We start from the raw sequence: 15,629 nt of genomic DNA, 5'->3' as shown, positions 1-15,629 counted from the left end.
CAAACGACGATATATATATTACTTTTCAAATGCACTGTTCCTCCCCTTTAGACTTCTTGTATTAATGTATTGTGACTGTACTGTGGAACAGGGTGAGAGAGAAAGCTCAGCAATGCTGTCTGACCTCGTGCTGAGGGATCTGCGTTTGTGGTTGTCATGAACGGCCGACACTGGGCTGGCCTGAGACACGGAGTCACTCTACCTTTGGCTTTCCTTAACGGGAGCAGCTAGCTGAAACAGTTCATAACTTTATACTGGAAAAATGTTCAATTAAAACACAAATTTGAAGAAAGGTAAAACATCACCAGATGCTTTGCTTTATAATGTGACCATGAGATTATCTACTTATAGAAATGTAAAAAATGGTTCAACAAAGAATCAAACTGGTTTCTTGGGTATATCATTACGATAAATCTCTTTACTCTTTATATGCTGTGAGCAGACAGTGATTATTTTGGAGAAGGAAAAATAAGAAAGTGTGGAATTAGTAATGCAGAGGTTGAAAGGCAGGTGGCAAGACTAGGAGAACGCCTCAAACCAACACTACTTTGTTCCCGTCTCTACTGGCACCTACCCCCCAAGGTAAAAGGCCAGAATAACCAAAGCCATTTTAACAGTAGTGTGCGGAATTGTCAGCCGACAAACAACATAAAAACAAGTCACGCTATGTTATCTGTGGTCACTTTCTTCAGGGTTAGTCCAGTAATTCAAGACTTTACATTCTTTTGTCTTTATTTGTTTATTTTAATTAAACATGTAAAGGTTAATAAACAGACATAGTCCAGAGTTAGTAGGTTGATATTATAACATTTATTAAAATAATGCTATGGGTTAATAGAAACAGCAAAGAACCAAAGAATTAAAATGCAAGCTATGTAAAATCCCAACTAAAACCCAGAAGTGTCTAATGTATTCATTCATTAGCTAACTAAAAGCCCGAGAAAGACAAGACACCCGATATAATAAAGTACTGCAAAACAACTGGCAATTTTCAGTTATCAAAATTGTGGATTTTGCATTTTGTATCCTTTTCTCAATCAAGAAAAAAATTCTTTTTGAATGTTATATAACATACATATAAAACAAGATAGAAAAATACATTATAAACTTGTAACAATGGCTGTAAATACATTATCTTACATGTTTCTCATAGGCAATAGGTTGGTTATGGTACATACATAGCATGAAACTACTGAGATAATAAAGAATAGACAAAAATACACGTCAGCTGCACGGTAACATACAAGCGACACTCCCATCTACCCGCGCTAAAAAATTACATAATACTGTCAGAAAAAAAAGTCTTAAAAACTACATATTTTAATAAGAAAGAAATTCAATAAAGAATGATAATACTGAGAACCAAGGCATTCAGAGATTTCAAAAGTCATGCTTTTTTTCAGTTGATCCAAAATTTTATCAACTGAGTTTTCAAACGTTTGTTCAGAGCCAACATTACTCATAAATGTCACGCATTTATCCCATACATTTACTTTCTTCCCCATAAAAGACCTTTGATAAACATCTAAAATGTCCAGGTATCACACAGTTGAGATGAAACTGGATCAAATACTGGTATCGTTTTTAAACTATCACCTCAAGTGTTTGAGTGTCGCAAATTTATTCAACCAACCAAACAAAATAAAAATCAAAATGGCACAGCACATATGGTAAATAAATCAAAACAACTGTATGTGTAACAGAAAGACAAAGCAAGTGGCATACTAAACCAAAGCTAGCTGAATGCAGAACAATGAATGTCTATTGCATAGTAAATAAACTGAAAACGGTTTCCAAGTGAGACAAGATGATGGAGGTCACCGCGAAGGTGCTTATACTGAGCTTACTGCTGACCTTTGACCGTGAAGCTGTGAAGGTATGTAGAGGGCAGGAGTTGATGAGCTGGGGACCTACGGCCACTCGCCATTTGCCACATCTGGTACTGGGCATTTAATGGTCGCTTGTAGAGTTCAGATGTAGAGCTTTGTGCACAGATAGCTTCAGCTACAAAGCTGACTGAGCGTCCAGAGAAACTCCAAGTTTATACTCACACCTAGTTGAGTACTATATGCACAATGATGCGAGTCTCTCACAGTCCTTTAAAGTTAAATGGGGGCTGGGGGCGTGTGTGTGTGGGGGTGTGTGTGTGGTGGCGGCTTAGGGCACTAAAATCAGCAGAGATGGACTACACAAGTGATTTGGTTTGGTAGAAATGAGTCTGATTTAAATTTGGGTCATTTAGAAACAGTTATCCAGAATGAAAATCACAAAGATTCATTTTCGTGAAAAAGACTGCTGTGTATACTATTACCACCAATTAATAAGAAAAAAATCCAACAACATGCCCACCAAATAAAGTTCTAATTTTGTCTATGAAATGGTGTTCTGATCACACGTAATTTTTATTTCAGAATCCTTTGGGCTAACATTAAGTATACCAATAACCAAAAGCACTCGATTATGATTTTAAAAGAATGTTTTAAAACTTACTTGTTAGGAATTAGAAAAGTTATCAAATTTTTTCACAGTATCAGATTTGGCAAATTGATATCAAGGTAATGTGGCAAAAATCATTTAATTCAAACCATCAACTCATGTGTCTCCCCTCACATCTTCTTTCACATACTGGGCGACTGAGTGACAGGCATTGACTTGTATTCTGAGGGAGGAGCTGATCTTACAAGACACTTGACTAAATGACCATGAAGGAAAATAAGGCACTTTCTTTTCTTTAGACTTATTCCAATACTTAAAAAATAAAAAAGAAAGACAAAAAGGCTCTTTTGGTCTTTTGTTTCTTGACAACCACCAGAAAAAATCATTTAATGAAATAAAGGGTTTCTTTGTTCTTTTTCTTTTTTTTATAACACTTGAAAGTATAAAATGCTACATTTCCAAAAATATATATATTTTTTCTGCACCAGCACCCTTGTATAGTAAAAGTATCTACTTTTTTTGTTCATTTGTTTCAATGCACTACACTTTATCTACAATTTCATTACATGTATACAGCAAATAGGCAAGCATGGCTTTTACATCCTTAATGATTTTTTTCTATACAGGGAGGTTTAAAAAAAATATTTGAACAGTTTGCCCAGTAATGTGACACATAATGCATGTACCTTGTTCTCATATATTTTTTAAAGAAGGTGTAAAATAAAGGTTCAGTAATTTTAACTCAGATATTTATCTTTTTAAAAATAGTGTTGCAGTTTTGTTCTTTGCATTACTTTCGAAAATTCCTTGTTAAGTTTTTCTCTCATGGCACACTTCTAATACTTCAAATTTTGGCAGGCAATATAAAAAAGGCTGCAACTTCTGCCCTTTGAGGGCACTGTAGTGACTAAACAGCATATCAAATTTTGAATACTTTTTGAAATCGCTTCACCAATGACATCCCTGACCAAAGGTTCATGCATGATGCATCAGCACACAGTACATTCAGAGAACTTTGACTCGCTATGAAGAGAGGTTCCTAGAAGTCTCTCACAGTAACTGCCTCTGTCACTGAGTAGTTAAGGGCCATCTGTCTCCCCTTCTGAAGTGAGGCCTTCTTACCGTTCGCTTAGGGTGGGATATTAAAAGATGATCAGTGCTGTGGGATGAATTGGGCCTTATTGCTTTACTACTATTCAGTGCAGGTTCTAGAACCACTTTCACCCAAACAGAAAAAGAAAAAACAAAACGAAACAAACAAAAGCTGAGTTGGAGGACAACGATTTCTTTGTCTTTTGTTTGGTTAGATGGTAAGACGAACGGACAAGTGCCTCAGCTCGCTGCACTGACGACAGGCAAGCAAAGGCGATTACCAGTTAACTGATCAGCAGGCAGGCATGGTCAGGTCATCATTGGGTGAAGAGTTCAGAGGTCAGAAGGTCATAGGTTAGTTGCCGGTGGCGGCTGGGTGGTTAGAAACAAAAAACAAAAAAAAAAAAAAGAAAAGAAAAGATAGAGAAGAGATTAGTTTCAGCTAGTGACGGCTTAATGACAACATGAAAAACTAATCACAACTAATAAAAAAAAAAAGGCATGTTTAATTCTGACAAACTGATTGACACCATCTACAGAATACAATAAAAATCATGACAATTCCATATCATGATTTGAACAAATGAAGGAGAGCCCATTCCCACCAAAAAAAAAAAACAAAAAAAAACTGTTAACAGGAAAAATAGAAATAAAATACAACTAACAACTAATAGTTAGTAGCAGTCAATGAAGGAAACTGGAAAACAACATCAATGAATAGGTTTGGTATACAGAATTCTGAAACAGTCAGCGCAGCTATCAGTATCTGACTGCTATTAAGCATTAGTATTCTCTCAGATGCAAGCATTAAAGCAACTATTAATGATGGATGTGATTATTAATAATCAATGATTAACAGAAATGAATCTAAAGAAATTTAAATTTCTATGAATTATCTGGTTCAACATAAACTCTGGGCCAAACAAAGTTTCTTTTGTTCAATAAATGTTTATTGCTTTTTCAATTATTCTATTTACAAACAACATGGAATTTCTTGGCCTCATGATACAAAGCAACACTAAACTGTAGTCTAGCAGTGTGGGCAACATCATGGGAACCAGAAAAGGGCCAGGCCTTCTGCGCTGGCCAACACTTTCCAGTTGAAAATACTATTTTACACATATAGAACACTTATAAAATGCACTTGCATGTAAACACTGTAAAATCCTGCCATTTAAAATTCTATACTCAAAAAGCTCTAAGTACATCAAAAAATAGAAGAAATTTCTAATTGATACCAATAAGGCATTTTAAAACTACAAACAGCTTTCTTTATTCAATTTCAAAGCTAATACTCTGCAAATACAATAAAATCTGACATTTCATATACATTCCTGCTTTATATATTTTAAAAGAAGCCACCTGTAAATACTATTTTCTTTTGCAAAATAACAGAACAAAAAAATTAAAAAAAAATTACAGTAAAACATAAAGTAGTTCTCAAGTGGAAAAGTTATCGTTCCCAATGTCCTTGAGTTGCTCCTTCCTTAATCAACCTCTGTCACATTCTGCTTCACCAAACTTGGTCCACTTAACAGTAGTATGATTTTTAAGACTCATTCAACAGCTTTAATTATTTCTACTATATTCTGAGGTTTGAGAGAATTTTCTGTACTGTTGCCACTGTGACTAAGGCAGAGGAGATGTGAATGAAAAGATATTCAGTGCAAAGGCAGATTCTGTGCCACTTGATAAATCAAAACCCAGTAAGTGTAATGTTCAGAGTTTAAATGATCTATATAATGGACTGGTTTACCTTCATATAAAAAAAATGCTTCCTAAAAGTCTATCACGTAGGACAGCTTATAAATACTACAAAAATACTGTATCTTCAATGCGACCAAATCTTCCCTGAATTTGTTAAAAAAAAAATTGGAATTTTATTTAAAATAAAAGCTGCTACTCCAAAGTTAAAGAAAATAAATATTTAACATGATGTAGTCATACCACTTCATAGGTACTCCAGAAATATAGAATCTTAAAGCATTTTTGGAATTACTTAAAATTTTGATTAAAATTGTATTAAGCTTTTTATACAAATTATGTAAATGATGGTTTTTATAAAATCATTATTTAGAAAAATTCTGATTATGCTTTTTTGAGTGTGGAATATATAAACAAGCAAACTACTATTTCTATATATACCAGTAAACCTAGAGTATGTCCTCTGCCAAGTCCTGGCCTGCTACAGTACACACAGGTGTGTCAACCGTGCAAAATCACTTATGGTTCATTACAACTAAAAAGTCAGTTGGTCTTTTATAGGCTTCATATTCAGTTTTGAAATATGTGTACAGGGGGGTTTTATTTTTAGTAAAGAACTAGATGTTTGTCAACCATGCAGTACTCTAAATGCTCATATAGAATTACATGGTTATATGTCTAAGGGCTGAGTTTCCTTGCATAAATGAATACTTATAATCTTCCCTTCAAAAGATTAAAAAATAATCATTAAAAAAACCTCAAAAATAGAGAAAACAGTAGTATCATAAAATAATTTAAGTGAAGGACTTCAGACCTCTCCCTTAGACCCAATGAGTGCATACAGTGATAGTAACAGCAGTATACAAGTATCTGTTATTTAAAAAAAAAAAGAAAGAAAGAAAAAAAAGAGCATTTCGGTTTGCTGACATTGCATTTTGAATAAAAACAGTGGCAGAACTAATGAAAACACATAAACTACAAAAGAGCTTCTCATGGAATGTGCTGTCAATTTCAAATACAGTATAATCTTTCTAATATTTTCAACTGTCTCAAGGCACTGGAGTGTTGAGTAGACCAATAAATGTGTTAAAATAAAATTATGAGAAATCTCTTTAAAAGGGCATGCAGGGAAAGATAAACAGAATAAAAACTACTTTAAAATAGTCTTTAAAACTGTTTTAGACATGAACAATGTAAAAAACTTCCAATTCTTCGTGGAATTATTCAATTTCCTTAAATTGAAAAGTTACTTAAAAGATTTTTTTTTTTAATTTCCTCCTTCACTGGGAGACTTTCTGATACAAAAAGGGTCATTTATTTGCTTGTGGTGCATGACGTACTTACATTTATATTATCTTCATAGATAACCACTGACCTTGGGGGGGGGAGTCTGTTTATTCAATAATCTCTGAGTAATATGTGTATTAGTTAAAAGTCTTCAAACTCTTTAATTATGTATGATGCTAAATAAATATCATCAATGTCTTTGGAAAGGTATTTTATTCTGATGTGGACAACATTTGTGTCCATCAGTATTTAAGATAACTATGTGAAACTGACAGGTTAGGTCTTTCTCAAGTTGATAGAAAATGTAAGACTGGGATGTAAATACATCACTTTCCACCACTAATATTAGAGACTTTGATCAAATTAATTAGTAGGTAATAGATGTGCCATAACAGAAGTTTGCAAAAAAAAAAAAAAATCCTTTTTTAAAATCTTGTTTTGGATTGCTACCTTGTAATGACAAACTCAGAAAACAATGTCAATAAACCAAAACCATCACTCCTCAATAAACATAAATAATTTTATAGAAGAGTCCAAGGGCATATATAGGACACAAATTATACATGTAGAAAAGGAGAAAAATGAAGACTTATTTTCCAGTCATGGGTTAGTCAAAAAGGACTTTCAAACAGCTGGATTCATGTCACCACAAAACTTCAAGAGATAGTTTACCTTCAGATGATATATTTTAGCAGCAAATGGCAAAAATCAAAGGATCCATTTTCGGACAAGAATGTAAGAATAAAACAGAAATGATTCTCTCATTTATAAAAAAATCCAACTTCATCAAAGTCATCTTCACAGCCCCTTGTTGATTTCAGCTAAGGACCTGACATGTATATCATTGTGTGTATACAGTGGGGTTCAAGTATCTTATTAAAAAGGAAAATGGAAACTAAATCTTCAGTTTTCTCCAAAAGGACACAGGAGGAATATATTCCTTTACTTCTCTCATTAAAGCACCATCTGCTTAGCTCTTTTTGCAAAACCAACCCAAAATTTCAGAACTAAAAGGTAAATTTTACCAAAAATTATTCCTGAAAAACAAGGCAACATCAGAATTTAATAGCTCCCCAGATGGACTAATTTACATTTTAGTAGAAATAAATCATTGTACATACTAAAATAGAATTTAATAAATTAAAATATGAAGGGAGGAAAAGAAAACATCCAAAAAACCCAACCCTTAAATCTTTCAATTATTACAAATTAATTTAGAAAAGGAAAAGAAATGATGTGCAGGCAAGCAGTGATGTTTTTTCCATCAGGTGTGGTGTTGCAAACTTTATGAACACCCAACGCATTTCTCATAAACAAGAACTGCAGAACTAAACTAACCTCGGTCTGCGGTCACAATCCTTTGGTAAGGATGGACACGCATATCGTGCCTTCGAACTTTAGTAGCCACCGCACCTAGTTAAATTGCAATTACCAAGACAAAGTTAGAAAACATTCACAAGGGAAAAGAAAACAAACATTAACAGCAGGTTTATCACAATGGATTTCAAATGTTCATTTACTACAAAAGTTTTGTTTCAGGAAACACGTTAAGGCACAGTAGTCTTAAAATTACCCTTTATCTGTTGCGTATATATGCGTCTATTAATACTGCATTCATTTCAATCATAGTGGCCTTAACCTATTTTATCCATTCATTTATAATCCCAAGTTACAGATTTCACGAACTCTATTAGATCCAAACATAGTCAGGCTTTACTAGTCACATATTCACTGAAGTGCCTTTCTTGCAGCAGGACTACTTAAATAATGCCATGTTTAATACTGACAATCATTTGCTAACCTTAAGACCACACTTCCAGAGTCTATCACTTAAGAAAGTTTAAATGCAATTCTTAAAGCCTACAGATTGTGGTTCTAAACTTCGAGTCAATAAGTATGAACTGCAATGAATTAGGTGATTAGTAAAGCAAACAGTATAGTACACTTAGCAGTCAGTATACTACTATACACTCCTTTATAAATTACCGTTACTTTGTAAGATTACAGGCTAAACCAATTAATAACATACTTTTACTTTCTATCAGTGTGCAAAAAGTGCAAGTAAGTCACTGACTGCTAGGCTAAGCTTCCCTCCCACCCCCCTGGAGGCTGCTGAGACTAAGCATTTGTTAAATTCAGATCTGATGAGGGTTCAGTTAAGACCGTTCTTGAATTCTTAGCCTTTCGTTGGGAAAGCCATACCTAAAGATAAAAGGAAGGGAATTAAAAATTAGTCATCAATGAAGATTTGAGGCTAATACCAATCTCCTCACTACCACCAACACATATGTCTGCATCTGTTTTGAAGGGCACTGCTTATTTTAAAATACTCATGTGAGACTTGATATATAGCATGCATGTTATCTGTGTGCAAGTTGATTATAACATAGCAACTTGAAATTCATTGTCTCAGTTCTCCAAGTGGTCAATATCATGTTTTACTGCTTAGGTGGCAAAGTGAGAAATAAAACTGATAATGGAATCTTGTCATTTAGTGCTCATTATTATTCACCTTATGAATGTCAATTAGGTATCTGTGTATTTTACTTTCAATTTTGTCCGTCTAATAATTAGGTATTATAAATAAAAATTTTCCAACACAACAAAAGCACATTGCTTTAAAATGGGAAATTTTACTGCAGTGCCTCTTGCTGTTTCTAAGCAGTAAACTGGTCCATCACCCCCTTTTCAATTTTGGAAAAACTGATCTTATATAAGTGTAATTCGATGAGGCAAAATCAGCGCGATCTTGCATTGAGAGTGCTGGAACAGCAGCTGGTGGCTCGGAGTGCCAGCCCTGCAGGAAGCAACAGTCAGACTCCTCGAACAGACGCTGTGCGTGCAGCAGAGAGGAGCTCTGGGGAGAGGAGCAGGCATGGGGCCACAGGACAGAGCGTTAACAGAAAGGAAAACGTAGACAGGTTACAGGTTACATGTTATTGTAAAAATGCTTCAAGAAATGTGCAACAGAAACAGGCCTCTCAGAAACAGTTCTACTGTATGATTCTGACCTATAATACTTTTTACAATGATTTAGAGATAAACGGAAAACATGTACAACAAAATGTATTTGCTCATGAAACAAAACGCACCTGAGTGCATGCACACACACAGATAACATACAGAGCACTGTGGCCTTTTTTAATTGAACAATGAATTTTCAAGTTTCAATCTTAGTGTCCAGGTTCATTAAAAACTTTCAATTTTTTATAAATCAATATTAATGCTGGGGGAAAAAAATAACTTTAAAAGATCAAAGTCCTAAAAGTCAACAGCATGCACGCAGCACCAAAGTCATGTACAATTCAAGAAAAAAGAACTCAAATTCTGTCTGGTAAAGCAAAGGGGCAGCGCAGAAACAGTGTGTCCACATTGACTGGTCGTGTTAGAACAGCTGCTGCTCTAGTCCTTCATCCAGCAGTCAATGGGCTGAAATATCAGGCATGACTGGCATTTCAATCCACTCTATAAAAAAAAGGCGTCAGTAATGTCTTTTTCAAGCACACCACTTTTTGTTTATGTAAAACTGAGTGTTTACAGCATGATCTTAATTTTTGCCTCAATTGTGATTCTAATTCAGTGAGACTTGGTATTACTTAATCAATTTCATTCTGTACTACTGAAATTAAGAACGTCTCTTATCTTTAATATTAAAACTAGGACTTCAAAAGAGAAAAATTGAAGAAACCTGAAGAATGCAACTATTTATCTGGTCCCTTTTATATTTTAAGTGACCACAAATATCAGAAAACACACATCAGTTTTAAAATGTCTCAAAAGACTTTCACACAAAAATTGAAAATGTAGCCAACAAATAAATCTCCAACACAAAAGCAATCTAAAAACTCTGAGCGGTGGAGCTGATGAAGGGATAGGCCTATGGGTGGGATCTAACACTCAGAATGACCTCGGTGATGTCAAACGTGAAAAGCATTTTCTGTTTAAAATGTTCATTGCAAATTTACCCAACCAAAGTGACCTTTGGTCACCAAAGTGCATCTGAATAAATTTCAGGTACAATTATTTAAAGAAGGAACTCTTACAAGAGGCTGAAATAAAATTTAGTTTTTAGTCTTTCCAGTGGAAGCTTGTCTTGCCTCTCTAAAATGGATATATCATCAAAGTCTGGGGTAGCAAAAATGATGAAGAAAAATGCTGTTAACCATACAGGGAGAACAACTTACCTAATACACCACTAGGTTCAATAGGATACTCAAGGATTGATGTAGCTGGTGCCAACGTGTAGGGGTATTCGTAGGGTGTGTAGATTAACCCAGCCTCGGGCCCTGGAGGAACTATTGCAGCAGTAGGGTGAGGAGTTCCGTTTGGCATGACAGCGGTCTGTATCTGTCTGATCAAAGGCATTATGGTAGGGCCAGCCGGTGTCGGAGTGCGCAGGGCAGCTGGTGGGAGCACGGGCGCGGGCCCAGTGATAATCCTCGGAGCAGCCTGTGCTGTCGCTGCAAGAGAAAAGGCAAGGGCTGCTACAGTAAGCAAAGAAATTTAGAAGGAAGTACAGAGACAGCAGTGTAAAACACGGAAAATGAGAGGGAAGTAGGAAAAAAGAAAAAGCAGAAAAGAAGAAAAATAAAAGGAAATCATTAGTACATGCGCTGATCACACAAAAATGCCAAAGCACACCAATCAAATGCAAAACAGCTTCCCCTTTCCCAATGTGATTAAGAATAAATGTGCAAAATTTTAAAAGCCAAGGGAGGGGGTGGGGAAGAACATCACCATTAAAATAGGTTACATTTACTTCATATATTTGGTATGTCTATATTTTTAAGATCTTATGAGACCAAAGGTGCATGCAGAAGCACAAGAAAACACTTGCATTAAAAGATGTTAAAAATACTCTGTAACTGGAGTCCACAGAAATAGTTTTACTGTATTTCTAAAGAGTAGCTTCAGTTTCAAATGAAGGAAATAATAATTTTCATTGTATTAACTTAGCCAAACAACCAACAGTTATTAATTTCTTGCATTTGTAGTGATTAACTTCTTCATACAAAATCCAAAAAAATGTCACATTCCTAAACACATGACTATTAATGATATACTCATTTTCATGAGTAAATTAAAGCCAACCATTTACAAAAAGTAACCACTCTAAACACACTAGGGTGCCTATATTTTGGAAAGCTGGCTATGTCTTTAAAATTCTATACCTGTAATTTAAATGATACTATGTTTACATGAATGATGAATAAAACTTAAGATTGTCTCAAAATATAAATTTCACATTATTTCATTTTTAATATAAAAAAGCAATCCTCTTACAGTTTATGAAAGCATGCACAATACACATCAAGGGGAAAATGGGATTAAAAATTGTATCATCTACTGCTCTCTGTGAACTCATGTATGAAATCAATAGAGAAAAAATATACTGGAGGAAAAACATGCAAGCAAGGTGAAAGAACAGAATTCAACAGAAGAATCACTGCATTCATATATATTCCAAATTAGCCTTTAGTTTTTAGAAAAAACTTCTCCTTTGCATAAATGTAACAAAATAAACTAGAAGTCTTAAATCTGTAGTTACCAAAAAATTTTTTGAAACTCTTGAATTCAGAAGCTGAAATTTCATCAAAAGAATAAAAGAAAAGCTTATGAACTCAAAACTTAGGCATGCTGGCATAAAATAAATCAAGGGAGTGCCGTCATTCTTGAAAACAGTAAAAATGGAACGGTGAGTCCCATATCAAGTGACAATTATTTCAACTCTTCACTTTAACTGTTCATGTGCTGTGCTGCCAAAAGGAGAGGGGTCTGTGGACCAAGCAGCTGAGACAGCTGTAAGCTCTGGTCTTACGTGATTTAATGTTGGCGTCTCTGTAGGTGCCGTTGAGAATCGCAAGCTCCATCAGCTGCATCTTCTTCAAGCTGTCCTCTCCCTCTGCCTACGCATGGAAAAGACAAGAGCACTAAGCACCTGAAATGGCCTACACACACGACAGCCGTATCTACGCAAAACCCTAAAACCGGCATCATGTGACCACAGCCACCAGCTCCAGTCAGGAAAAAAAGATCCGGGAAACACAAGGTGAGGGAGTGAGTCAGTGCTCAGTCACTCAGTCACGTTCAACTCTGCCCCCCACGGACTACAGCCCGCCAGGCCCCTCTGTCTGGATTCTCCAGGCAAGAATGCTGGAGTGGGTTGCCATTTCCTTCTCCAAGGGAGACAAAAGCTGCTGCGTGCTAAAGGCCATTCAGTAATGGGCTATTAACACACAAGATGCTCTCAGCTGCCACCAGCTACATTTCTATTTCGACACTTCTTACGTAAGCTACCCTGATGTATTAACAAGCTCTTAAAAAGCTTTACTTTTAAATGGAATCAATGAAAATGTTAGGTAAATTAAATATAGTATAGTCTGTACAGTATCTACCATTTTAAAGAGTCTAAGTTTTCATTAAAAGACAAAAAACAAAAACAAACTGGGATTTTAAACATGTAAGATTCAACTGTGGTATTCAGGTAAGGAAATTTTGTTTAATTCTCCAAAAGAGGAAAATTTAACAAAATCATAAACGTAAGCATTTCTAAAAATCTGATCTACATTCTGGTTTCTTATCCCCAAATCCCTTTCTCCCCTCAATTAGCAAATGCTATCAATTCTAAAGCAAATCAGTCTTTAAGATCATCTGATACATTGTCCAAGACATGAAAACTTTTACAGCAAAAAGGAGCACTACTATATTAATAAGTATACACCAGGCAAAAACCAGGGATGTTTCTGACATCAAGACTCTTGGGCCATTTCCTTAACCTTGGACTTGCCCCACTCTCCTCATTTACTGCTATCACTCTTGCCCTTGGCATTACTGGTTTATTACCAAGACTACTATAATGTGTTAACAGTATATCTGTTCTCCAATCAATCTATGCACAATGGCCCGTTAACTGCCCAAATCACAACTTCCATCTTAATGTTTCTTGACAGGCTCATGTCTTAAAACCCGTGTAGTCTCTTACTAGCTAAAAAAAAAAAAAAAATACATTTAAGCTACTTATGGTCTGATCCCCCAAATTTTCTCAAGTTAAATCAATGAATCTCCTACTATCTGTTATGACATAAATCAAACCAAATCACTTCCTGTTATTCATCTCTGTGCCTCTTCCTATTGCCTCCATCTTGACTGCGTCTCTGCACTCCACGCTACCCCTCATCCCTCTTTCCAAATCCTACTTTATCCTTGCAGACTTCAACCTAAGTGCTCCTTTCTCAGAGGGTCATCCCTAGAGCGTATGTTTCTGCTTTGAGTTAAAGTTTGTTGTATACACAACTACCAAGAAACGAGCAAGCTCCCTGAGTGCAAAGCCTCGTTCTCATTTATCACCGCCTACCTTCCTTACCCACCTCACCTCCCCACGTCATTTGCTAGGAGCTATTTTTAAATGATCACAATGAGACATCTTTATTTAGAAATCTCAAATGTTTCAATCCTACAGAATAAACTTAAGCCACAGAAAAATGAGGTTCACCCATGAAGAAGTGGTAGAAATGAAACTGTGTGCTGCTCACATATTTTACACATTATACTCCCAGGACTTAACATTTTAAAAGGAAAGGAACCCAACGATACATTTTTCTGATGTAACGTTGGTCCTTCTTGATTCAAGAAAGGAGCAGGTAACAAACTTCTCAGTCCTTTCCCATCATACAAAACTCTGTCCCTGGCAGCAAATAGGGTACCATAATTTGTAATAAAAAGAACTGCTAAGTGGGCTTTTAACAAACTACAAAAAAAATTTCTTAAGTGAAACTATCATGAAGACAATATTTAGTGTCACTGCTGACTTTTCAGAAACCTGCTTGCAGTCACAGAAAATGAAGCTACGCGCACCCTGTGGAACTGCTCTTCCTGATTCCTACGAACATGCACAGATGAGTGAAAACAAGTAGGAATATGATTTATTTGAAAGATACAACAATACTTGCTAAAGAAAAATAAGTAAGCACTATCACTGAAACAGAAGAATTAGAAATATACTATGATAAAACTTTAACTTGTCCACTGAAAGCTAGCAATACTGAAAATTAAAGCTTAAGTTGTTTCAAATTTAAACGTAATTAAAAGACACATGCTCCTTGGAAGAAAAGCTATGACAAATCTAGACAGTGTATTCAAAAGCAGAGACTTCACTTTGCCAACAAAAGGTTTATACAGCCAAAGCTATGATTTTTCCAGTAGGCATGTACAGACATGAGAGTTGGGCCATAAAGAAGGGTGAGTGTCAAAGAATTGATGCTTTCAAACCGTGGTGCTGGAGAAGACTGTTGACAGTCCCCTGGAAGGAAAGGCGACCAAACCAGTCAACCCTACAGGAAATCAACCCTGAATATTCACTGGAAGGAGTGATGCTGAAGCTGAAGCTCTAGTACTTTAGACCTTGATGCGAAGAGCCAACTCATTGGAAAAGACCCTGATGCTGGGAAAGACTGAGGGCAGGAGGAGAAGAGGGTGACAGAGGACGAGATGGTTGCATGGACATGACTCAATGGACATGAGTATGAGCAAGCTCCAGGAGCTGGTGATGGACAGGGAAGACTGGCGTGCTGCAGTCCACAGGGTCGCAAAGAGTGGGACATAACTGAGTGACTGAACAAGAGCAACATAATCCTAAAAGAAGTATACAAACTATACCTTATTTAAATAGAAAGACAGTAAGTATACCTTCATTCATCTTCCACAGTGAAAAAGTGGTACATATTTGAAAATGTCCAAAAATTAACAAGAAATAAAGATGAAAGAAATAATGAGTCACAATGCCTCATATACAGCACTGTACAAAGAAGAGTTGCTTGAACACATGTTTTCACTGAACAGTGTCTTTTGGAAACAATATAACCACACTCATTAGCGGGTGACGCAGTGTCAAAGGAGAAGGCAGTGGCACCCACTCCAGTACTCTTGCCTGGAAAATCCCATGGACGGAGGAGCCTGGTAGGCTACAGTCCATGGGGTCGCGAAGAGTCAGACATGACTGAGCCACTTCACTTTCACTTTTCCCTTTCATGCACTGGAGAAGGAAATGGCAACCCACTCCAGTATTCTTGCCTGGAGAATCCCAGGGATGGTGGAGCCTGGTGGGCTGCCGT

The 15,629-nt window shown here is 36.0% G+C and overlaps 1 protein-coding gene across 16 annotated transcripts in view; it reads right to left on the bottom strand.

The window, feature by feature from the left end:
- Positions 1-790: 790 nt before the first annotated feature.
- Positions 791-15,629, bottom strand: part of QKI (QKI, KH domain containing RNA binding) — a 153,587-nt gene continuing 138,748 nt past the window's right edge. For 6 of the 16 annotated variants that reach the window (XM_081524461.1, XM_081524453.1, XM_081524452.1 and 3 more), the window contains 4 exons: positions 12,338-12,425; positions 10,704-11,003; positions 7,858-7,932; positions 791-3,900 (listed from right to left, as the gene is read on the bottom strand). In XM_081524461.1, coding sequence (XP_081380587.1) covers positions 3,884-3,900; positions 7,858-7,932; positions 10,704-11,003; positions 12,338-12,425 — 480 coding nt within the window. In that variant the 3' untranslated portion in view covers positions 791-3,883. Of the gene's footprint in view, positions 3,901-4,456; positions 9,985-10,703; positions 11,004-12,337; positions 12,426-15,629 lie in introns of those variants that run through there. The other 10 variants (XM_081524463.1, XM_081524454.1, XM_081524456.1 and 7 more) reach the window with 5 other exon arrangements.

Source organism: Giraffa tippelskirchi, chromosome 9 (assembly GCF_054371585.1).
Source record: "Giraffa tippelskirchi isolate mGirTip1 chromosome 9, T2T-mGirTip1v1.2.pri, whole genome shotgun sequence".
Lineage (NCBI taxonomy): Eukaryota > Metazoa > Chordata > Mammalia > Artiodactyla > Giraffidae > Giraffa > Giraffa tippelskirchi.
Note: the sequence above shows the minus strand (reverse complement) of the source record. Positions and strands in the feature narration are given on the sequence as shown.